Raw genomic sequence first — 26,907 nt, 5'->3', positions numbered from 1 at the left:
GTCTATTGATGACAGACAATAAAAGTTTAAATTACTCAATAGTTTTGCAGCTGCAGCTTTAGTGCTATTACAACAATACAGAAATAAGATTACAATGTTGAACTTTTTGAACAAAATGAAGTATTTTGATTTATAATTTAATGCTATGATGATGCATTTAAATTAGTGCTGTACAATGTAATTATATATGTTTATTTACAGCACGATGATTGCAGGGTAAATTATTTGATATGTTTAACGATTTTGCAGCCAAAACTATTGTTTTCCATAAAGAGGCATTATTTGGACAAGTATTTAAACCCTGGTGGCAGTTTAACAGCTACATTAGGATCAATAAGGGCATTTTCTAATGATCTCCATGCATCACTTCACTACATTTTCAATATAATTATGACACTAGAGTCATAAGTAACTTCCTAAAGACATTACATTCATTTTCTAATGAAGCAGGGACCATCAACAGATAATCTTTTATCACAGAAAGCTTCCACTGTAAGTCTGTAAAGTATTTTATGCTAAAGTTAATACTACAAAAATAGCAAAAACAAGCCAGCATCAGAAAATGTATGAGGAATATAAAGTTCATCTAAGGTTCATCTAACAAAAAATGGAGAAAGCAAAATGAGGAATTGTGAGTGCTGGTTACATAACTTTGATTTCATCAACAAATCAAATATTTAAAGATACGATTTAGTTTCTGGATACACTGGATCATTTTTAACAATGCATACCTTGAGTTTCTGTAGTCCAGAGTGATGTCAGTCTGTCCAGAGGATATATTTTTTACAACCATAATTTTGCATCTTGGACTTGGATTTTAAATTAAATTAATATCAACTCCCAGAAGGGACGATTGAAATAATAACAGGTTTTGTAAACCATTTTCTGTCATTTGTAATTTATTTTTTAAGAAAAATGAAAAAATAAAAAAGAGACCACTAATTTAAATTGGATTTGGGATGAGTGAGATTTGATTTTCGCCCAGACCTAATTAATTACTTTTGTTACCCAATTCTAATTGTTTGAGTTAAAATTGCTGACTTTGTTTTCTCTTGACTGTGATGTTTTTTCTCTCTACCAGTGGTGCAACTTAAAGCCAAAGCTTGGACTACACATGAAGTGTGCCTATTTGTGTCAAAATATGTATGGAAAAAGTACACAGGACTGGGACAACCAACAAAAATACTACTCTCTAATTAGAACTGTAACAAGTCACAAGTTACATCTAATCTATTTCATTAAAAGAAGTACAAAATTATGAACACACAAGATGATGTTCTTTGTCTGGTAAATAAAGAAACTCCTGGACGTTCCTCTGTATAAAACGGTGGATTCAGTGTTATTTACGGCACTGCAGGTAAGTGCAGGTAATGTCTGTTTATAAATCAAGAGGTAATTAACGATAGTTTCATCATCACACGAGCTATTTACCATTTTTATCTTTGATTGGATTTACAGCACAGAAAATGATCATTCAACCTAGTCCCCGCAAACCTAATTTCAGTGAAGAGCAGCTGGTAGTATTTCATTTTGAAGAGAATGTGCCTGGGCCAAGCTTTCGCAAAAATGAAGCGATGCTCTGGGAGAGGGAGAGAACAGTAATGCCTCATAATGATTATAGATGGCGAAAAACTCTCCCAGAGGTTTCCTGGGACAGCTCAGCAAACATGACTTACATAGAAATTGAGTGCAAACGCATTAGTGCGTGCTTGAGAATAGTGACACGACTGCCCATAAATCCAAATTGAGATCAACAGGAATCTTCTAGCTCTGCCACTGGATACGTCAACCAAGGTGGAAATGCTATGTGCTAGGACTAGAGGTATTTCTGGGTTATTCACAGATGTTTTTTAGCTAACAATTGGTCTTTAAGTGCTTAGTGTCATGCATAGAGTCTGTTGCGTTGGGTATTTTTGTTTTCCGTTTTCTCCCTTGAGCAGCGTCTGTGCTGTAACATTTATTGAAAAAATAATACGATTCCAGTTATTTTCTGATCTCAAACTCCTTTTAATTAAATGTTAAAAGGATCATAAATGGATGAAAAGAATCACTTTCTGACTACCAGAGCCTAATCTATTAGGGCAGGGGTGGCCAAGTCCAGTCCTCGAGAGCCACCATCCTGCAAGTTTCAGATGCATCCCTGCTTCAACACACCTGAATCAAATGAATGGCTCGTTATCAGACCTCTGTAGAGCTGATCCCGGTCTGTTGGAGTAAGGATACTTCTAAAACTTGCAGGATGGTGGCTCTCGAGGACTGGACTTGGCCACCCCTGTATTAGGGGGACGGTCTCGTTACCTCATTGCGTATAATAACCTTCATAAATCACTCTTCTGTATGAATTCCATTATAATGATGATTCTTTTATAAATGGCATCACGTGTATCGTTCGGCTTTGTAATCTGTTACACTTGCAGCTCCGTGTTCAACATCCAAGGTTCAGATGGGAGAGCAAATAAGATGAATGAATTCACAATGTAACCAGACGTGTCCTTCCATCTAATAGACATGTAAAAGCCCATTAGTCTGCATCACAGATGTACACACACCAACACACACTTAGGGTGTGTAAGGAAGACCCTGGCTTCTGTTTTAGGCACTCAGATTAAATTACAGGCTGCCAGAAGTTGTCAGAAAAGATGAAAAAAAGGGTTAAACAGGCTTTTTGGTGATGAGTGACAACAAAATGTTAAGACTTCAACCATTAAGCATATTTTGGGTGCCAACAGTGTCAGTCCTTGCTCGAATGGGGTCTGTTTCCAGGTTCAGTTATTGTTCTGAAGACATGTGAAGTTTTTCCCTCACATGAATAATTGTTGCTTTTGAAAAAACATGTACAGAAAGCTCATAATAAAAAAGAAAAAAAACATGTAACAATGTTCATATTTTCATTCTGAGAATAAACCTTTTCACTTTGGGGTTTACAGACCAGTTCAACCCAATCCATCCAAGTAGCCGTATGAAACAACAACAATATCTATAACAGACCCATCTGCTGAACTACACCAGTGTTTACTTGTCACTTGATGTTTTCAACATACAACCTACACTTAGGCTTTAATAAAATTATGTGAATACAGATTTTAGATAACAAAAACAAGACACTGCAAGTTAGAACCAGTCAACATTCTCATCCTTGTGCCTTTTCTGTCTTAAAAACATCCACAGTTTATCCAAATTTTCAGGATGGGTGGAGCTAAAAGCAGCAAGGATGGCGGGAGGTCAGCTTGTGCTTCCTTCCACGAGCGGAAAACCTCAGCAACTACTCGCCACTATCCCAACAGTGACTAAAATTGGTGTGCAGTATTGCACAAAGTTGGAACCTGTCATCATATTCTAAGCAGCAACTCTGCACAACTCAACTAACTCCACATCGAATGGGCAAACAAATAACCAGGACTGCCCTCAAACTAATGGCACCCTGGCAGACAGTCATATCTTCCTTCTTAACATTTGCTATTGTTAAAGGTTTTATGTTCCTTGTAGTTAATTAATAATTGAATCAAAATCTTACAAAGCAATTTACTTTCCTGTTGGAAAGCAAATGTCTTTTACTTTAGGGTTTCAAGTTATTTTTTCTGAGGGGAAATCACTACTTTCTCTGCCAGGAGAATAACAAAACATGAAGCTATATTTTGAAGTTTTCATCTATTTAGAAGTCAAACCAAAGTTTTAACTTGTGGGGCAATAATAAGGTTGCAAACCAGATAAAAACATCATGTCTACTTAATTTAGACCATTTGCTTTTATTGTGAATAGCATCCATGAATATAATGATTTAGTTTTGTAAAGTATACAAATCAAATCTCATGAATCTAAAAATAAAGTCAGACATAATTGCAAGGTTTTTTTTTTGCACCACTTGCTTTCATTTGAAGACTTTTTACAGTACCATAGAAAAAGTAGTTCCTCTTATTTATAGCGTGGTGTCACCAGGTCGAAGATTCAATTTTTCTAATGTGGTCACGTTTTTCCTTGTTTGAGCTGAGGTCAGGAGGTCAGAAACACATGTTGGCCCAGTTTCACCAGCCAAACTAGGTGCCAAAATGATTAAAAAAACAAGAGGGTGCTAACAGACCTTAACACGATACTCATGTCAAACCTTTCAACCTGAAGCAGCGTGATGTGCAGATGGCCCAGGCTCCAGTTGAAACGTGAACATGAAACAAAGGCTACTGCTCATGAAAAATTAACTCTGGATTACAGAGCATGTAATCAGTTTCAGTTTGGCTGCATAAATCCCAAAGATGAAGGAGCAACTGTGACCTGATATATGAATATGTATACACACTGGACATTGAGCATGTTTTGTTGCAAATAGCTGTGAACTGGTGAGAGAACACAGCTTATTAAGCTTCAGCGTGAAAATGAACCTGCTGTTTTTTTTTTGTTTTTGTTTTTTTTCTTTTGCTAGATGAGTCATTTATTATCTTGAATCAAATTTGGTAATAAAAAAACAGCTTTTTATTGACGTCTTTGGTATGTTTGACAAAACACTCTTAAGTATGTAATATTTAATTGCAACTGCTTTTATGAATTATGCTACTAATAGAGCTAAAATACATGCACAGATTTGAATTTCTGTCTTGAGGTAAGAATATTAAAAAAGATAATAGATTTAAATCTAATTAAAATGCCAATTGCTTCCTCTAGAACTGGTGTTAATAGTTGCAGCTACTTGTTATTTCTCTGACCTTCATGTTTCATTTTCCCAATTTGTATGCCGCTAATTACGGCTCTTAAATAAGATCTATCTTGTTCAGACTTACAAGCTCGTACTTAATGAACTATTATAAACTCACAGAGGTCTACAAGCTGCTCTGTCGAGTGTTTACCTTCCCCTTAACATGCTCTTCTCTTCTCTCTTCCCCTGAATCTGTATGTTTTCTCTGGAGACTCCTCCACAATCAGGTAACAAGGCACAAAATAATAAGCTTTGTTTGGGCCTCCAGGTTTCTGAGTAGAAGATTGATTTTTTTTCTTTTAGCTAGTTAGATTACTCCGCATGTCTCCTGACTGAGGGGTGAAATTGAATTGTGCACTTTTAAAGTGAAGTCTGCGTGAGCAGAGATCATTCTTGTTTTGGGAAAACATACTGATGGTTCTTTATGGTCGTGTCAGCCACAAGGACAGGGGAGCAGGCTTTAATTTGAGCGGTCATGACCAGCTATGCAGCTGACAAGCCAAACAGCCTTGCAGAGTTTGCTGTCAGCTATCAATTATTGAAGCTGTGTGGGCTTTAACATCCAAACTATTACCAATTTCATGCCTTTATTTTCATTTCCCTAATAAACTGAGATTTTCACCAGCTGTAAATTGAAGATTAGAGATTAGAGTGTCTTTGTAAGCCTTCATTTTAATTAGCATGGTCATTTATTTCTCGGCCTTGTAACGAGTGTTGCACCGTCCATTATATATACCTGCTTATCTATACAGGACTGGGGGAAGCCTGGCACCTATCTCCTGCGGATATTGGGTTAGTGGTTATTGGACAATTCTCCAGTGTGTGCATGAATCAAAGGGCAATTCATACACACACATGTTCATAATACAGAGCAATTTAGGGAAGCCAATTAACCTAATAGTCAAGTTTGGACTGTGGGAAAAAGCCAGAGTACCCAGAGGGAGCCCATGCGAACATATAAACTCCATATAGAAAGACCACAGGCAGGCCAGTATTCAAACCCAACACCTTCTTGCTGCAAGGCAACAGTGTAGTGACAGTTTAGAAATTGTTAGGGCAAACTGATTCCTTATTGACTGATTCCTCTTTCATTCAAACCAGAGTTTCCACATTAGTCAAATTCTCAATGCCTTCAGAAATAATGATCTAAACCTCAAAATCAGCTGACAAGCAAACAGCATCTATGTTTTCTGAAAGGATTTTACTTGCCTTTAAATGAGGCGTCATTTACAGTATTTTAGTCCTTCTGTTCAGCTTAGAGTCAGGATAAATTACATCACATCACCAAAGACCAGCACTTTTTGTGACAAACAGCTATAGCCTGAAATTCAGTCTCCCAAAAACTGCGGGTAATACTTAAGCAGGAAATGAAAAACCTACTTTTGCATAACAAAGGAATATCTTTTTTCTTTTAGTGTTGCATGTTTGAGATCAACACAAATAATTTCTGTAGTCTACAAAAGAATAGGTAAAAACATAGTTGTTATTCTACGTGTGATTATGGTGTGCTTCACATTTCTACTTCTGTGCTTGCCATGCTTGTAGCAGTGATTGTGCAGTAAGAACTTATATCAATATAGTGCAGTTAATTTGCACAACTATACTTGATGGGCATCCTAATAAGCATGCCCATCAAGTACAATAGATTCAATAGCTTGAATCTGCCTATAATTACTACAATAGATTCAATAGCTTGAATCTGCCTATAATTACTACAATAGATTCAATAGCTTGAATCTACCTATAATTAGTACTATGTGCTTGTGAAGTTTATAGGATGCACAAAAGTGGAAAAACAAAAAAATAAAATAAATAAAACATCACCACCACAACCCCAAATTGGAAATACAAAACTTTAAAATGAAAAAAAAATAAATAAATAAATTACTCTGTATCAAATGTTGCTGTCTTTTTATGCCCAGCAGCAATCAGAATACAAATCTTACATTAAGTGGGGCTTTTACTGGGTTATTACATTGACTCTAATGCACATTCTTGAGACAGTAAATGACCTGGCAGGAAGCCTTAATATAGCAGTAAATGAATCATCCTAAAGCTGTTCAACAAATAACCATGAGTCAGCTCTCTCCTTCTTCTGGACACAGCACTTAACAACCATCTGTGAGCCACTAAAGAAAGTGATGAACTTATGATATAGCATAAGCTCAACCATTTTTTTTCTGCCTTTGCACTTTTGTGCACTCTGTCAGCAAAGACTAATCATAGACTTAGATCGCTTTCAACAACAAAGTAGATGATAAAGCAGCTGTTTTTCATATGATGCATACATTATGAGGTAATAGCTAATTGTTACATCAGCATTTGTGTTTTTTTAAGATCTTCAGATTTTCTAAAATACGGAATCCTTGGATCACTAGGAAAAGAAAACAATTAAAGCTAGTGGTAAACTACCATTTTAAAAACAGCAGCTTTGCTCTCACAAACACTCACAAATGGTAACTGAGATGCTTCATAGCTCAAACCATTCGAAATAGATCAAAATAAACACAAATGCTTAATGTATTTATATCTGCCTTTGGAGCAGATCAGACCTGGTGGCACTTTGACAGTGGCCAATATATGAAGAGTGACTCAAGGGCAGTGGAAATTTAATGATGATGGGGCGGTAAATCTCAGCCTCGGGTTGAACTCTCCTCTGTAACTCTCCATTGATAACGCCTCGAATCCTGACAGTACAAAAGCCTTTTTCAGGCCCTGGTGGCCAATTTCCTCCTTCTCCATTCACCTGCCCATTAAGAAAAACCGTGGAGGAAGCGGACAATAAGATCCCCTTGCAGCGTGTGCACAACTCATTACTTACACGGTAGCTGTGCTGCTACTTGCAACTTGGCTCGCAACTGCTAATGATGAGGGATGACAGTAAAAGAAGGAGAATCCCCTCTGTGCATTGAGCAGGAGGGTACAATAACCTGATTACTAACGACTGGCTGGAAAATAGCATTAGGCTCTTTTTGCAGAAGCGACACTCACTTTGAGCCGGCGACTGTCCTAGATCCGGGCAGCTGCACTACCTCACTCCCTGTAGATCAGTTTATCACTGTCCTTTTAAGTTGCAGTACCAATAGCCGTTATGTTTGCTCCTTAGTGCTCTTTATTGCAGAAGTTTGACTTTATGCCCTCCTTTTTTTTTGGATTGCTATGCCACTTTATAGAGATATGCAACATTTTTATTTAGTGTAGCCTTAAAGAAGATTGTTTACGTCCAGATTTCTTAGTTTAGAAAGGACAGAGAGTTGGTGTACACATTGAGGGATTTAACTAGATGAGCTCTCTAGGATGAAAACAAGACGTATTATAAAACCTTCTGGCTCACACATAGTTACACACCAACACTTTACACCATTATATTACCATTTATAATTAATCTCCAATTCATGTTGCAGGAACATTCAGACAGTCCACCTCTGGTGGAGCAGGAAGCTGGTGCCTGTCCATTGATGTCTGTGTTCATATTCCAATATACATGTTTGATTACACATGCAGTACACAGTCTGTCTAATATATTTAAGTGTATGACATTCTTAGTCTTTTTGAACACACAGCACCTCTTAGCCTAACTCCTTCCTTACAGGCTCCAAAGTTAAAGCATGTTTTTACTTTGAGATAACACTTTCAGATAACACAAATTGCAAATTATTAGCTTGGCAATGCTGGGGCACTCTCACTGACTCATGTTCTTCATCTGCTTTGTCCTGTTCATGGCCGTGCAGGGGATGAAGGCTCTCCCAGCAGTCCTTCAGTGAAATATCGGGTACATGCTGGACAGGCTGTTAATCTGGTGCAGGGTCAACACGGAAATGCACAAGACAAAAAAAGCCAGGCAGACACACATACAGCTATAAATAATTTTGAATCAGCAATCAATGTGACAAGCCTGTTTTCACACTGTAGGAGGAAACCGGAGCACCCAAAGCTCACAAAGGCGCAGCAGGACAGAGATGTGTCTGCTTACCTTAAACAAGTGTGATTTTCTGTAAAATAAGGTTTGAAAACAATGCAGGTTCTGGTGAGGATTAACCTAGTACAGCCCACATTTATGGCTAATATTACACACATGATTGTGACACTTACTTGGAATTTTAATTGAGGCTCAACCTCAGACATTTAGTCCAGTGTGTTACTGTTAAAAGTTGAAGCTGTGACAGTTAAAGGTTAAGACTGAATGAACTGTTTGAGGCCTTCAGAGAGAAGATTGTAGCAGCTTTAGATTGAGATTAGGAGATCTCAAAAGAATTTGAATCAGATACTAGGTTGAGTGGAGAGCATGTAGGAAGTTCACGTTGAACGCAGACCGCAAAATCCTAAAAGAAGTTTCTAAAAACCTACAATGTGATCAGATGAAAAACTATTATACAGTTAATAATCACATCTATTGTTTTTATGGTGGCACTAGACTGGCATCCAATGTTTTGTTCCATCATATTGTTTTCAAGCTGTGAATGACAATAAATATAAAATAACATAAGACGGGACGAAAAGCAGGTTCCTGCTACTTGTTGAACTAGTAGGTTGTCTTTACCTTTGACTTCACATCAGTCAAATCTTGTTGACAATGACCGGTTTCCTGCTGCTTGTGTTTGTGTAATCTAACTCAATTACAGTATGTTATTTTAAGTGTTCCATAAAATGGACAGAAAATATGACAAATGGATCAATAGAAATCAGATTTCCAGAGGTTACACATTACATACCAGTTGTAGGTCCAGTGTAGGTCCCCTGATATCATATTACACTTACTTAGCCCCCCACTGTGACGTCCAGTGGAGTCACACTGCTGACACACAACCCCACCTCTCGCTTAACGCTTCTTCACTTTGAAACTGGAGCAGTTTCAAATCCATCTGTGCAAACAAGACATGTTGCCAAAAATTGCTTATTGTTCAAGGATTTTCACTCACGCTGTGAAAGGAAATTAATGTCGGCTTTCACTCAGCGTCATGAAAGGATTAGAGTTTATGATAATTATGTTGTAATACAATCATTTACATGTTCTGTGCATTGTGTCTTAACTCTGATTCAAATACTGTGAGATAATTATTTTATTTTTTGTACTGACTAAAATCCAACGCAGAATGTGTGTAATTAATCAGAATTAGTTATGACAAATGGAGTATTAAATGATTTTCTTTCAGCTCGTGACTTTATTTTCCATTAGAGATGATTTTACCACAGTAAAAATGTAAATGTGTCAACCTGAGATTATGCAGCTTAGGAGAAATATAACCTTTGTTTAAGTTTTTCGATATAAATATATGTGGGGGGTGATGCTACCATTCATATATTTAGTCTGCCATTTTCCTCCCTTCATTCTATTTGCAATAGACACAGATTAGTGTGTTTAATCTATACACACTTTATATGTGTACTTGAAAAATAATATTCCATTGAATTCTTTCAGGATTATTCAGATTTTTTTAGAGACACTGTCAGACTAGATTTCTGTTTTTCTGCCATGCAAACTGACATTTTCTGTTTCTGTTGAATTAATACAATTTATTTCATGCACCAGGCAAAATAACATAACAGAGATGATGAGAATGAGATGAATATCAGTTTCCTTTCATGATTTCCACAGTCATTTGGGGGAAAATGACGGTCCATAAGCCAAAAAACACACAAGACTTGAAGGTCTAAAATGCATCTAAAAAAGGGACAGCAGCTCAGATATAATTAAGGTTTATGTGAAGCAACATCACAAAGGCCTGATAGACAGTCAACTTCCACTTGTCAAATTGTATCACAAGCATCCTCTGGACAAGTTCAGCAGGTTCAGTAAAGGGAGTGACCTCAAATTCTTTCTAAAGTGGAACATTTCAGGTTTCTGACAGCATAAAGCTGCTCGTCTCACGTAATTCAGGGACAAAAGAAAATTGTACTTCCTTACAAAGACGAAATGCCTTTAAGGCGTACAGTACAAAGCCATTTCGTTTCAAGAAAGGGCTCAGTGAACCATCTAATGGCTCCACTGTGGTCATCACAGAGTAATGGTATAAATCTATCAAAAATGTGTCAAATATAAAGAGCAGGATGCCTTAAATGGAAACTGTCAACTGTTAGAGCTGCTTCTCTTGCATTGCGGAGGCACACATTTTATTTTTCAACATGTTTATGTAGGTTTGTGAGAGTGAGGTGGTTTCCAGACTGATGATAGAGCACCCAAGTGTGTGTGATAAAGAGAGAGGAAAGAGAAAAGAGAGAAGTCAGCAGACAGTTTATCTTTCCACCACCACCAAAAGACATTGGTCTGATGATAAATGTCCTCTCACAGCTTCAGTGATCTCAGTGGAGAAATAATACAAATGCTACACAAAAGCACCATCTAACACACATTAATACCTTGACATGTTTTTTTTTTTTTTTCAGGAAATTTAATCCAAAGGCAGAGGTGACATCACATCATGATCTCACTTTCCCTCTTTTAAGATTAAATCTTTCAAGCTCTTGGGTTTAAATCGGCACTAATCCTTCCTAAAATCCTGGATGGAAAATCAAACTATGATCAAGGAACACAGTGGCCTAACGCCATTTATTACAAATAAAACCGGCAACGAAAACAGATCCTTCCTGAGTCATAGATAGATAGATAGATAGATAGATAGATAGATAGATAGATAGATAGATAGATAGATAGATAGATAGATAGACAGTAAAATTAACCTCCCTGATAATACTTCCAGTTTCTTTATTTTTTTTTTACATCTTTAACTGAGATTCAAGACATCAATAAATCAAAATTTGTATCATGTTAGCTCATAAATGATATAAATGCCCACCTCTAACCCAAACCCCTTCCAGCCAGCTAGCACAGCTCCAAGTTCACTGATCATTAAACAAAATGTCTGTGTGATCCTGAAAATCAGCATCACTTGTAATTAGGAAAATCTTTCTATCTCACATTTTTGCATAATGTCCCACTTTAACAGATAGCATTGATTAAGCATTTCCACAGCGTTTATTGTTAACATTTCTTGATGAAATCTCAGTGCCTCATTTTGCAGTCATGTTCAAATAGGTCATAATTATAAAGTTTTACAACTCTTTCTTCTTACACAGCGGGAGAGCAGATTATGTCATTAAAGCCCATTCTGTGACTACAAACTATTAAAAGGAGAAAGTAATGATATCAGGGTGTGATTTGTGGTTTCTGGATGGAAACAGATACACAAAGGAAGCAGACCAGGGATTCCTCGGCGATGGCTTTCCTGCTTTGAAGCAGAGCCTGGCTTTAAGCCCAACTAGCAACTAGGGAATCTAAGATTTCACAATTGCTTTCTGGAGAGACGCTGCTTCCAATTTCCATTTTGAAACACTGTACCACATGATTGCCTATGCAGAGCTTATTGATAATTTGATACTTGATGATAATAACAGCTTGAAAATATCTTTTGACCAACCAATCACTGCTGAAGAGCCACATTCATCGGGGCAGAGACGTATATTATCAGTATGATAATTGTCTCGTGTTGGACCACTCAAGAAGACCAAAGTGTTTTTTTTTTTTTTTTTCTCTGATGGAGAGGCAGATGCTGGTGTTCCCACTTCCCCTTATGTAAATTTCACATTTCTAGTGCAAATTAACACAGCGAGGAGTTCATCATGGAAGGCAAATGTCTCTGCTGGTCATTTGGAGCCGGCGCTGGTGACGTGTTTGTGTCTGAGGTGTGGCGGGGCGAATGAAGTGCTCCTCACGTAACACTAGATGTGTACAGCAGGGCTGATTACACAAGAGGCTGAGAGCCACGTGTAATCATGTCAAACAGCTATTTTCTATTTTTTAAACTGCCTTTTCTGTTTGTCAGGGCCAGGATATTCAATCTCTGATCTGTTTGACTGATTTTTAAATGAATGAAAAGAGAAAGAAACTGAAATAGTGCTTTGCGTCACTAATATTAACATGTTTCCTTAAATCATCTTGGTCTGTTGTGGGAGTTAAGTCCTTTGGCTAGTAAAAGAGGCAATCAGCAGTAATCATAGCATAAGGAAAAATGACTATTGTCCTCTACCAGCGTAGAGCGTAGAGGAACAGAGGATAACAACTTATCCTCTGTTTCACTGCAGGGAGATTTACACCAACATAATAATCTAAAAAAGATAATATAATTCCTTGATAATACTTTAATAGATTTGTTAGTGGGAATTCGGAAATTATTTTGTCAGACCTTTTCTGGAAGTATGCCAGTATATATAAGTAGAATTCAGAATATAATAGTTATGTTAGTTCCTAAGACAAGTTGGAAATTATGTTTCGGAATCAGTGTCAAACACCGATAACAAGTCTGTCTCAAAGCATTTTCTATAATTATTTATTTTAAGTCAAGAATGCAACAAATCCTCAAATAAATACCTTAGAAAAAGAACCTAAACATGTAAAGTAAAAGGCAATGTGCATCTCTTATCTCGGCTAAATGAAGGCTGCCAATGATTCGCAAATTTGGATAATTAATATAAAATGTTTAGAACTATCAAAACTAGGTCTTGTTTAAAAATAGGTCTCTTGTACAGTCCCCTCTATTAAAGCCATTAGTTTTTATTACATTAGTGTAATCTCACCATTTTCAGAATTTTCTTTTTGAAAAATCTGTTTTCTGAGTATTCAGTGGGTAAGAAAATTCCCATCTTAAGAATAATTGCCTTTAGCAAAATTACCAGTGCCAAATTGATAACACCTTTAACAATCCCCCTTAATTTACTTTTTTTTTCTTATTTAGGCTCTTATCAGATTGTCCTGGAACAGAATCACTTTAGTGTAAGTTTTCGCATGAGGAAAAAACAGGTGATTCAAAACATGTTAGCAAAAAGAGATAATCCTTCCTCCAGCTTCGATGGTTTCCGTAGCTATAGAATACAGTAATAGTTCTTATTTCCATGTCTGAATTTGAATTCTTTGAAAATAAAATCCTAAAATGAACAAACGGAGTCACAGTGAGCAGATTGCTAAGATTTGGAGAAGAATGTCACATAAACGATGATCGTCTAAGAAGAGAGTAGCGAGATGTTCTGGGATTTATCCACTGCTGTGACGCTTTATGACACCCTGTGACTGCAGAACCATCAACTCTTCTTTAACTTACTAACAGTACTTGATTAATTACCCCATCTGGATCATTGTCTATGTAAATATTAATGGTGGCATTTTCATTTATAACAAAATGGTTTTATGATTCTTATTTTATACAAAACAGGATGGACTGTAATTAAAAAGAACAGGGAGCTTTTCTAGCAGCAAATAAAACTCAATATTCTCAGTGAGCAGCAGCTCAAGTCTCCACTGCCACAGGTACAGGAGACAACTTGTCTTCCACCTCACCTATCACCAATTTAACCTTGTTGCTTTCACTTCTACATCACAGTTGAGCAACCAATTGCTGCCAACAAGCATCAGGCCAGTGCACTCGATCTCCGCCTCTCTGTGTCACAAAGTGCAAAAACACATAGAAAGCCTGTTTCCTATAGGGCAGAAATTCGATATGCCAAGCCCTAAAACAATTTTAAGTTTTCACTTTAAGTTTTGTAAATAAAAAAAAGATAACAGCTAGAACATTTGGTGTGTGCCCTTTAATTGAAATTATGCATATTTGTACTGTTTCTGTTGTATTTTTTGAGGCAAATGTTTACTTTTTTCATAATTTTGCATTAAAAATATTACAGAACATTTCTGTCTTTTGCCAAAGTAATGATATAAGATAAAATCTAAGTTTTTGTTTAATAAAAGTTTTTGGTTTATTAAAACTTTCTTGCAATGATTCATATAAAAAAATATCTATAAATGTTCACTTCCAGCAAAAAATCTTTAAAGCTACTAAAACAAAACATGAGAACAATAAAAACAGCAGCCAGTATATCACATCTGGTATTTTGTCAGTACTTTATCATCTTTTTATTGTGATTTATTTTTCTCTCTATCATTAAGTCTTTCACTGACCTTTCATTTGGCAGCCTGTCTGCAAACAATAGCTGAGGGATACGCTTTAATTGACATGAAAGTATTCCTGAGTTCGGATGAGGAAAAACCTGAAAGCAGAAAGGTTACAGAAGGCTACTAACAACTTTCTGTGATTTTAAATGAAGCCATACAGAGGAAAAATGTATCAATCCTCTGCAGTAGGGATAAACAATAAGTTTGATAGCCATGCTAAGGACAAAATAGTCTTAAAATATTTTCTGTGGAAGTTGTTAAAGATGTTACTGTGTGCATTTTGGACACCTTTCAGTGACTTTTTAAAATTAATTTCTCTCTTCTTCCATCGGAAACAAAACCAGCACAGCAACGCTTGAGAAAGCTCTGACTGCTGGTCTGCGTTAAGTACCACAGACATACAACACTTATCTCAAGAGCTTACTTATCCATCAGCTGAAAACAGGATAAACATTTTCTCTAAACTCTCAAATGAATTTTGTAGACTAAGTCCTACTCAGTTGCTTGTTCTGCATTTCTATGGTTTTGATGTGCAAGTTTGACCCAGTAATATTCACATGCAAACAGAAAAAATGGAGAGAAGTTTTCAACAGACCAAAATAGAGGTGGGTAAATAGAAGTGGAGTGTGCTTCATTATCTCCACTGGTGGTTTATTTCCATCCAGTCATCAATTCAGACAAGTTGGTGCTGCTGTGTGTGTGAGACGCCTGTCACTTTTTCATAAGGAGCTGCTCTAAAAGTGTGTGTTCATCATAATTTTAAAAGTTAGAGGCCAAATATCATTATATTTTAGAGTGGGAAAATGTAAAACACTTGAGAGTCTGAAACAAAGATAAATCATTACTGTAGTTTCCATAGGCTTTTATAGCAAACAAAGGAATTTTAAAACGCCTTTCTGAAACAAAAAGAGCTTTTTTAAGCCTGAAAGGAATCATGTGGATGATGCCTAACAGCATCTGCAGCTCCACTCAAAATATCTCAATATATTGTTTCTTTAACAAAAAACTATTTTCTTATACGAAATATGCCAGATGGATGTTTAGCCAATTATTATCAATATAAGGAAGACATAATATCACCAGGTTGATGTGAATCTCTCACTGAACTTAGTAAATCAGATCATCACAGAGCAAGCTTTCGCTTTTATGCTCTTTTTGAAAAATAAAAATAAAAATGTAACCCTAGGACTCAGGGCGACTTTGCCTAAAGCGATGTTTCTTCACTTTATCTTTCTCTTTTCTCTACCTCCCACTTCTCTAAACTTTAATCCTAAATTTCTGAGTCCTGCAAGCTAATTTCTGATCTAAACGAAAGCCTCAAACCGTTGTTGGAAGACGTTCTGTTCAAAGAGTTGCATTATTTTGTTTTTGTTTTCTCTTGTGCCTAAAGCCATGAAATGATTGCTTCTGTCATGAGAGTCCTGCTCAGAGCAGGCGGCCTTGGATTAAAGTTGTTGAATGTCTGAAGGATGTATTGTGTTGTTTCAGGTTATCAGCCTTCAGTAACTGGAACAGAGAAAGAGTAACTTCTACTTTTTACTACCATTCAGATTCAACACCATGACGGTGTAATGAATTTAATAGCATTTGTAGTTCACAATTAACTACAAACATTTTTGACAAATGATACAGCAAATAAAAAGAAATACATAATATATCAAGTCAAAACATTTTAATTTTTAAACAGGTACAGTCTTTTAAAGTTTTTCTCTTCACTAAGAAGCAAAGCAGTGCATTTAGACAGGCCAGCTACAGCTCTGCCTGGTCTTATGACAAGATAATATCAGACGTGCCCACACACACAGTATTCTAGTAAAAACAAATTATACAAATCTACCATTTGAAGACATGATTCTGTTTGATTCAATCTATTTTAGTCTTATTTTTCCTTCTTCTCACATCTGTCTGCTCCGTACTTTAAATTCTTCAATTTTCCTCATTAGAACAGGATCTAGGAATATTTATAAAATATTTTTTCAACCTGTTTTAAAGGTCTCAATCTATTACTTTGTGAAGTAATTCAATTAAATATCAAAATCATACAGAAAATGTATGTTTTTACTACTTGTTTGCTTCCTGTGCTACAGTACATCAAGAACTAATTCAAACTGCTGCTGTGTCCAAGTTAATAAACCCGAACATCTCAGTTTCTTTGGCTAACCTGCAGAAAAACTCAGCAGCAGACCACCTGTAGGTGGAAGAGACGCTGTTAATAATGTCAATCTTAAGCAAGCTACCCAACAATGAAGTCATTACCTTGCACCATCCTCCAAACATCACCTGACGGAGCGATTCTAGTTACAACTTCCACTACCAAAGACACACAACGGGTCTCTGACAGAAACTGCTAAGTTTGTTAGCGTTATAAGAACAGAGGACAGAGAGATGAGAGGTCCAGCTGCAGCTGAAATTGGATTGGAGAGCGAAGTGAGGCGTGTTCTTCAGGTGACAGTGGCTTTATGACGTTTCTTTATAGCAAAGTGATGGAGCACTAAGATAGGGCAGAGGAACAGATTGCGACCGTGTATTTTCTTCTCTTTGCTGTAGTACACCAGGTATTTAATTCTTTACTCGCGCAGCGGACTAATCAGAAGTTGTGTCAGCGGACAAAATCTATTCTCTGCCTGAGACAGTCTTGTTTGTCCCCCCACCGTCTGATGTAGATACCAATTTCAAAACAGATTCCTGACAGTCACTGTTTGGTTATGTAGTATTGCAGGATGCTCCTGATTTCTTTAACCCCAGATGTTGAGCCCCTAAGCTCTCCAAAGTGCCTTATAGTTGCGTGATTATTAGTGCTTGTCCACTTGTTCCTCTCTGCAGCCTAAAACTGAACCAACCTTTGTGAGAAATGCTGTCAAAAAGCGACAACGCACTTGATATAAATTAAGTTGCAAAAAAAATAAATAAATAAAATAAAATTGTGGAGAAAGATAATATTTTTTTCCTTTTCATCCAGTGACTTATGCACATATAATTATTTGCTTTGCTGGCAAGAAGAAAGCCATTGGGCCTTTTGACCTCCGCTCTGGCACACTGAAGCTCCAGACATGTGAATGCATACCTACAGCTACATGCAGGTTAGGAAAACTCTGACTCATACGCTGTACTTAAACCTCAATAAGCATGAGGTGTAGCACATATTCAGAGTCAGATTGAGGCCTGAGGAACTGCTCCTTCTCCTCTGTATGGCTTAAAAGCTTTCCTGCCATCAAACCTTTAAGCTGGTGTACCTTTGAACAAAGATACATCTCTCGTTTAAGCTCTCCTCTGAAAGCCCAGCTTTTAACCTCTGCTTGGGAATTCATTAGCTGCAACTGTAGGAAATGTATTTATAGAAAAGCCTCACTATTCTTCCTCTGAGCTGCTTGATTTAGACTTGAACAAGTGAAGGAAAAGTGTTACAATTTCATCTTTATGACCTCCTTTGCTTTCCAGCTTCACCTAACAGACGACTTATGAGCATGGTGATGTAAATCTTTTCATTATTAAACCCTCCTTTAATTAAGTGTGTAAAAATAACATCAAAGGTTCTTGTTTCCACTACAGCCTCACACAAATAAGTGACCATGTAGCAGTTTTTATAAATTAGTCTGAAGTAAATAAGCCGCCATTCATTTATGTTTTAATATATTTTCTCAGAAGCAGGGTGGTGTTTGGTTTATGCTCTAGTAAAGACCTCAAACTGTGACTACTGCTGATCTTTAGAGGGCTGTTAATGAGTGCATGTTAATTTCTGAAATATTATGCAAACCATAGTTTTTGTCCTATGCAATTATCTGACATAATCACTGGCTTGGGGTGGAGGAGCTACTGTTTATGCTGAAAGTGATACTCACCACTTTATGTTCTCATAAGAAAGTTGTTGGGAGTTTGCAAATGAAGAAGTTAAATATCCCACAGGAGCTACGATGCACATTTAAAAAGAAGCTAAAAATAATGTATGATACGGTTAAAAGTTGCATTTTATCTATTCATTTAACCGTTCAACTAACACCCATACTGGCCTGCAGCTTGATAAGTAAAGCTGTCCCTTATTTCAGATTTGATTTTACTTTAGCCTGTAAGACATTTAAAGCAAAATGTTTTTGAATCACAGGCAGGTTAACAGTAGGGGTCAAAGTCAAGAAAATTTATCATTTTCTTCATTCAGAAACAAACAAAAAGCAGGGCAGGCCTGAAGTATAACCAGTCTAGGGCGCTGTAGCAGCAGGGGGCCAAAGCTACAGTATCCTGATGTAGTTTATGTTTGGTTTTTATAGGGAATTTTATCAAAAAAGGAGACAAATTTTACCTCTACTCCACTGTTTTCAAAATTTTTAATTTGTAAATTAAAATGAACAAGTTCCACATTTAAATGTACTAATAATTTAAAAATAAGACTTTGTATGCATGTAAGCATACAAAGTCAAATTGTATTGTTTTTATATTTGTGACTGGCCACAACAAAACAAGGAAAGTGTGTATTCTAAGTTTTCTAATTATGTCAAACCTGAAAATAACAATAAAAAAAAGGTATGACCATTTAAATATTGTTTCTTTGCAAGCAATCTTAGTGTAAAAACAGAACAAAAAAAAAACAAAAAAATCAGAAGAACATTCCCCATCTCTGATGAGCAACCTGGAGCTGGTAATTAAGTAATTTAAATTACTTTTCAACAACCCCAAACCTCAGCTTTGACTGTCAACAGGTAAGTATGAGAAGGTTTATGGACAAAAGGGAGTTTTTTTCTGGCTTATCTAGTTAGAAATGTAAATTAGTTAAAATGACTGAGCAGTTATCATTGCTGTTGCTCATTGTACATTTGTTTGACAAGGGAACAAATAATTCAATGTTTTGGCAATGTGAAAATACAAATTAATTTCATGCCCTGTCCTAAAATTCGTTATGAGCAAATTACACAGGAACAAAAACAGAGATTCAGCTCAGTTGATAAATAACAGAAATAGAAAAGTTGTGAGTATCTTTTATTTTTTCCTGACACTGACTAGTTGCTTTTGCACACACATCGAAAAGCTAAATGATATAATAACAAAAGTGTATTTTGACAGTTTTGGAATATTTTAAAAAATATACCAAATTAAAAAAATAAAGCGATTTCTGTTACACCATGAATATTGACAAAGAAGACATCCAAGAGGTTAAATCTACATTAAAAGTTGACGGTAGATAATTACTGAGATTACAATAAATCATCCCTCAGCCCCTCAGAGGAGAACTGTTTTGCTTACATCTGGCACCAGTGAAGGGCATATTTGTTTATGACCACCTCTGATCCATGAGAGCTTATGTCTCCCTTGAGAAGCGACTCCATGCTTTCTACTCTCACACCCTCAGCCGCCCCGTTTCTGGAGCAAATTCATTCCCGGTTGGAGAATGGCTGTTATGAATGGGCTGGGCAGGAGAGATGGATGAACAGCTCCTTCTTCGGCACGGCCCTCTGCTCCCGGTGACAAAGATGCTGGAGCTTGTCCTACTTTTGTAAGAGGAAGAAAATGTGACTCTCATACAGTAGCTCAGGGGAACGCTCCGCATGGGGGCTCGTAGGGCAGCGGTGGTAACGGGTGTGGAGCAGAAACGTACCCAGAGGAAAATTTCCAGCATAGATGGTGACGTGCTAAGCAGTGAATTGTTGTCCTGCACATTAATTAGATAATTTTTAAAACACAGGCTTTGTCTTTATAAAATCTGCAACGCTTTGCAGACAGTTTTTGTGTCTCAGTTAATTCCTCGACATTCAGTTGAGCAATCATAGTGTTTTCTGAACACTAGTGCTTTATAATCAGTTTCCAAGTTGTATTAGAATCGATAATGTAGCACTGAAGAAGAGCGCTTCATCTGAACTCAAGTACATGGCAGCAGGATGCACAGAGAGATATGCTGGCAACAAAAAGCTACAATCATGCTGTCGCTGCTAACTGGTGTATGAGTAGATCAACTGCATAAATATCTATCGCACTATTTTGAAACTCCAAACCTATATTTACAGTATAGTTGGTATGTAACCATGTCACATAGGAAAGGTGAAAATCAATTCCCTTTTTGCTGTTCTGATAAGGTTCAAGAAGAGCAATTCCAATTTTGATTCGCACAGCCGAGGCTGTTTGATTGCTCAAACCCAACATGCTCAAACCACAAACGTTTAGCAAATAAATACTTTGGAAAACCTCTCGCCTCACTTTTCTGAAGAAGCAAACCATCTAACCCTGCAGGATCCCCTGATCTGTTTGTGAGGACATCAGAGATGGAGCATCCTGCTCAGGAGGAGGTCTGATCCTATCCTTTAAATCCCATCACTACTTTGGATGATAGTGTGAAAGCGAGATCTAAATGAGAGATTAGTTTTACACGGCAAAGAGTCTATCACACTACATTTTATGCAACATATTGCCCACATACACAGACACCATGTCGGATTTGCTTATTATTAATTAAAAAGGGATTGTAGAATAGTGTTAGTATCTTACCCATCTAAACAACCTCAGGTTGGAGAAACAGCATAATTGTGACTGGAGCTACAGTCTCAAATAATTTGTAGCTGTGTGGTGAATTAATGACAACAATCTTTCATAAACTTTTCATAGCCGTCAAGTTTGCACTAACTTTTGATCCATGTTGAAGAAGTTTGTGGCTATTATATGTATGCATATAATACCTCTGTTTTCCGTGTGTTTAATTCTGCCCTTGTCTGTCTGCTCACACAAACTGCATTTTAATGTTTCCAAACTCTCATTTATGCTGCTATAATTTACAAGCAAAGCAAGTTACCAATAACTCTATATTTTTCATGTCATACACCTTAAAATTACTACAAGAATGGTGTTTCTTTTTGGTAAAACCCTGATTTGGTTTAAATAATCAGGTGGTAAAACGTTCTCATGTAATTGAAAGACAGAAGTGACTTCATTAAGCTGTGGCTGATTGTTTCTGCTGTATAAACGCTCCCTCCATGCCTTCAAACAACTCCTGTACACACAAACAACAATGTAGGAGCACCTCAGATCATTAAGACTCAGATTTTATTGCTACAATTAAAGCAAAGAAGAAGGTGATATAGTAAAGCTTAATTTGAAAGGAAAGGCATATGTAATCAATAACAAGTCCCCCATAAAGAAAAATGTATGCGTGCACACCGAGTGAGTCAGTGTGTGGCAATGGACACAGATATTAAAATACTGCAAACACAAAAGTTGGTCCTGAAAGTTCCTCTACTTACATATTTTGTTTACCAGATAATCGAGCGCAGTTTATGGCACACCAGGGACGACTGTGCTCTGTTTAAGCTCATCGTGTAAATAGCAGTACTGTGAAGTTTGGAGTTGTTTATTTTAAGGTATTACTGCACAAAGCTGAGAGAACATTCAAAGAACCTCAGAGATGAATTGTGGCTCATTTGCTCCCAGCTGCGTGTAGGTTTTTAATCTGACTCCCATAGGATTGGCTTCACTCTGCATGGCTTTATTTCAATTAACCTTTCAACTCCTCCTCACTACAGTGACTCTGTTACCATTGCCGCTCTATCAAGCTCAATTTAAGATATGCTGTAAAGGTCATGGTTTTCTGCAGTTACAGTTCAGTTTTCACTCCTCAGCTAAAGCCAGTGTTTTGTGCACAGGCTGTGTTTTTAAAATCAATGCAACACTAGCCCTTTAAATCTTTACGTTTTCGCAGATTACAGACTTTAATTCGATGGATTAGATATTTAATGTTTATCTTTTGGTGGAAAACTGGGCAAACAAAGAGTTCTATTAAGACTGTGCTGGTGTGTTTCTGTATTTGAAATTGCTCAGTATTTATTCATCTAAATGTAACTGCTCCACCACAACTAAGTAACAAAATTATGAAATATGAACTGTAGGTTTTAAAAACGAAACTTATCACCAACAAGCAAATGTGTTCTGTCAGTTGAGCTTTCTTTCCAAACATGAATCTAAGTTACATAACTCATCATAAAGACTCCAGAATTAGTCGGGGCTTTTAAGCTGCCTCTAAATCAAAGAGACTTCCAGAACTACCACATCATAACACCACGTCTGTGACAAACTTCCTGTACGCATAAATACAAGGTTGGTAGCAAGCTATGACTCGATCCACAATAATTTATGGCACCACGCAGCAATATGGTCAGAAACATATTTTCATAAACCGTTGTGAGATCCTGCTCACTCGGTGCTTTTTATTTATACTTTTTACATTTAGAACTGCAACATTTTTCCACATCTGATTAGTCACATTAAATGCTTTCTAATATAACAGAACAGAACAGAACTAAAAATGCAGAAAACCATTAATGGACCAGATTGCCTCAAATCTCTCTAGCACAGAAACACACAGCTATACAAAAAAATACAGTAAAAAAAAAAAATAATTCTGTTCAACTATAAATGACTAGAGGGAAATCTATAAACAATGTTTGACCTGGCAGATCAAACTGCAAAAATAAATCAGCAGCGTAATAAAATAGTAATGCAAATGACTGGGACCTTAAGAGACTTGATCTACTTCTTATCGGCATTTGTATCCATCCAAGATCTTCCCTGCAGCAGTTTGAATATGATAATCAAATTATGTAATGATGTTGTGCTTAACAGTCCAAATATCCGAAGGCACCAGAGTATCACTCCTATTAAGGCAGGGTGTCTATTACATAAACACTACCAGTGCAACCTTAATTGGATCTACAGTAAACATGAATGCCAAGACAGAAAAGCTGCTGTGGCAGTTCCACACATTATAGGAAGAATAAATGAAGTCTTATGGTTTTTTCTTTTTTTTTTTTCTTTTTTTTTGATGAATAGCATCAAAACAAACCACGCAACCAAACTAACAATGATATGTCTGTTTTGTTTGACAGAAGAACAGCTGTGCTGAGTCAGCTCGCCTCACAGAATATCCAGTTCCATCCTCACACAAAGAGAAACGAGGCAGAATGACATCCACACCTTTGGGCTGCTTATCTTTAAGTGTACGAATCTTTTCCAACACCGGATACAGTAAGTAATTTTCTCCCTTAGAGAAGGCGGACAACGACTACATGCATGACAACAAAACAGTAACAAAAGGGGCATGTGGATGCATTTGGAGGAAATAAAATGGCTTAAAAAAATAGGGGCGAAGAGCCCAGCATTGTGTTTCTGCCAGGCAACACCGATCATGCCAAACTATGACGTTATTACACGTGGAATTGATCCACACAAGCAAACCTTGATGGAGGTTTGGCCTCATTCATGAGACTGAGCTCACGCCAAGATAAATTGATCCATCCAATACTTGATAGTTGCATGCAGATCATTCAGAACTGCATAAGAGGCAAATGTGGTAAAACTGAGGGAGTAAGCAGTACAAAACGAATCAGATTGAAACCGGACGCCCTTATCTTAAAGCATCAAGAGCTGCCATGACCAAACAGCCAAATCTTGTTAACTGGTAACTATGCAACAAAGATGCACTTCCAAAGCATAGGAACTTCAGGGAAGGAAATCTGATAGCTCAGGCTATGAAAAACTGAGTCATGCACCGGTAGTCTATGTAGGAACATCATTTAAAATTCCAAGCAATAGAGAGGTATATTTCTCAATTATTTATGCCACAAGCTTTCATTCAGAGGTCACATCAACAAGGGAAACAAGTTCAGATTAATACTTTTTTGTGTTCAACAATCATTTAATGTTTTATTTTTTCCATGCATAATGCACATGCAAAGTAGATATTACAACTAACCTTTTTGTAATTGGAGGACAACCCTTCATTTTTAAATGCATGCACTCTGATCTGCAGAAAATAGTATGTATATTATTTATGATTATTAATCTAACAAAAAATTACTTCATCAATGCCAGGAGACTCAGCTATCTTAAAATGTACAATCTCACTCCTTCCAGATCATATTCAGCAGAGATTTGATGGGGAAACTCAAAGCTTCACCTAGCTTTGATATTTTATGCATGCCCACAGTTCTGCATTTGACTCACAGTCAAAAGTGACACCAGGACGAATGTTTTCATTCTAATTACAAATAGAGAATTCACTTTTTTATTATTAGCATTTGTTTTTGCTGAATTTGTTTCACACAAAGGCTGAACTGGATTCTGACATGTTAATATTGTAACGGAGCCGTTATGACTTGCATCCATGTTATGGGAAACACAGAGTGTGTGAAACTCAAAGCATGAATGAAGCATGGAAAACATATAATTTAGATGAAGAAATATGCCGTATCTGGTCACATTTAAAAGCATTTCTAATTAATCCCCTTTACATCAGTGTGATGAACTATAACGCTTAGGTGTGTCTCAGTAGCAAACATGTATTACATAATCAGCTGTCTAGGAGCCGGAGTCTGTACATGAACTATCAGGCTTCTGGAGTTGAAGGAGGCTTTCAGGAATAAACACTGGAGTGTTGTATTGTATTATAATTATGATCAGCATATAAACAGCTGATCATTTAAAAGCTTTACTGACTTCAACTTAAGAAGCTGAGGCATGACAATGCAGTTTATTAATAGCTGCTTTTGTCACCATTCTTGCAAATCGGTTTTAGATCTTGGGGACTCTGGACACATAACACATTTTGCTGTTTACAATTTTGACGTGACACCAGATGACGTCAAAATCTGTGTTCTTACGGATCTTGCTAAATTGATATCTCTGTAAAGTAATCCGAAACATGCCACGGTGTTATTTACCTTTTTCGTGCTACTGCACGTGTTTTAGACATGCACTGTGAACTATCAATCCGTAATACACGACCAACTTGATTTGATGGGGGATTAATAGTTAAAATCTTAGCTCTATCTGAACAAGAACAAAAAGCACAAGTCTAACTTTCCTCCATGACATAAACAAAACGCCTTAGATGTGAACTGAGCTGCAGGAAGAAGTGAGCCCGTTTGCTCCGTCATGCTGGACAACATGCAGAGTCTGGCTCCTTACCTGTAAATGCCCCTGGTACATATTGAGCACAAAGTCGGTCGCCGATCCTTCCCTTAGCGGATCTCTGCGCTTCTTCCTTCACTTGAAGCGGGCAGGGGAAAGCTTGTCGGACCGGGGCAGTTCACATTAGAAGCGGCAGAATAGTTTTTGGGGCAGGGTTTCCTAGAAGGAGCAGACAGAGTGGAGCTTTCCTCCTCTCAGGTGCTGAAACTGACACTTTTTTTTTTTTCCGCCCCGCGCTTATCCAGGATTTGACAGAGAAGCGCCCCACAGGAGCGCGACGCCGGACCGAACTTTAAAGAAAAGGTGCAGAATCCTCACTGCGTCCTAGTAGTTTTGTGCCTCTCTTTAATAAACAAGATATAGGCTTTAAGGAAAAAAAAAAGAAAAAAGGAAAACATTAAAGACAATTCAGGTCTTCATTGTGAGCGCTCTCCAGCGTGTCTCCCCCTCCCCTCCTCTCTCGGCTAAATGTTTTGACGCGTCTCCCGGCTAATGCTCCTCTTCTAGCGTGCTCCTCTTTCCTGTTTGCCAACCCGTCCCTCCGGAGCCTCCTCCAGTGCTGACGCACTCACTCCACAAGGAGGCACGCAAGCACACCTCCATCTGCCTTCAGAGCACAATATTCAAAGAAGAAACTTATACAACTCCCGAAACATGCATGTGTATAATTTAAACGACAAAACGTTATGTGTGGACGAAGCCTATTGAAACATTGTGCATTTTTCCACGCCTTTTAATGCACAAATCAGCCCCGTTTTTGCTAATTAGTGGGAGAAATAATTACATAACCAAAATCACAAAAGATACCTAATTTCCAGGAAGCTCATTACGAGCAAGAAGCAGGACAGAAGTTAGCCTGCAGTATTTATTTATACAACAAAGGCAGATGTGCTGTTTTAACTCAAGTGTTTCAGGTTTTCCAAATGGGTTTATACTCCAAGTAGGGCTTATAGCTTGTGACTATCTCTTCATATGTAAATGAAAACAGTTTAATTTTTTCCAAGCTGATACTCCTTTTGCATTATTTTATTGTCTTTTGAGAGATGCTTGTCTTGTTTGTATTCAAACACTGAAGTGAATCTCCTGTTTTACATCTGATAACAGTGGAGGCCATTGGAGTATATTAAAAAATTATGTAAGCTTTGTGTCATGGTGCAAATATTCAAATCATTAATTAAGAAAAACAATAAAATGTCAAAATTTACTTATGAATTAAGAACAAACGTCAGATTAAGGAGCAGGGAGAGAGCACTAGAGCAAATACAAAGGAGTGTATCTCGTTAAATATTTAATAGTTTGACTATTATAGTTACTTGTGTAATATCCTAACTAAAACTATGCTTACTAC

General features: G+C 37.1%; 1 protein-coding gene across 3 annotated transcripts in view; it reads right to left on the bottom strand.

The window, feature by feature from the left end:
- pex5la (peroxisomal biogenesis factor 5-like a) overlaps positions 1 to 26,077 on the bottom strand; it is a 77,300-nt gene extending 51,223 nt beyond the window's left edge. For all 3 annotated transcript variants that reach the window (XM_015055812.1, XM_015055813.1, XM_015055814.1), the window contains exon 1: positions 25,557 to 26,077. In XM_015055812.1, coding sequence (XP_014911298.1) covers positions 25,557 to 25,577 — 21 coding nt within the window. In that variant the 5' untranslated portion in view covers positions 25,578 to 26,077. The remainder of the gene's footprint in view (positions 1 to 25,556) is intronic.
- Between the last annotated feature and the right edge of the window lie 830 nt (positions 26,078 to 26,907).

The sequence above is a fragment of the Poecilia latipinna genome, unplaced genomic scaffold, assembly GCF_001443285.1.
Source record: "Poecilia latipinna isolate Pla-1442-1.1 unplaced genomic scaffold, P_latipinna-1.0 Scaffold1336, whole genome shotgun sequence".
NCBI lineage: Eukaryota > Metazoa > Chordata > Actinopteri > Cyprinodontiformes > Poeciliidae > Poecilia > Poecilia latipinna.
Note: the sequence above shows the minus strand (reverse complement) of the source record. Positions and strands in the feature narration are given on the sequence as shown.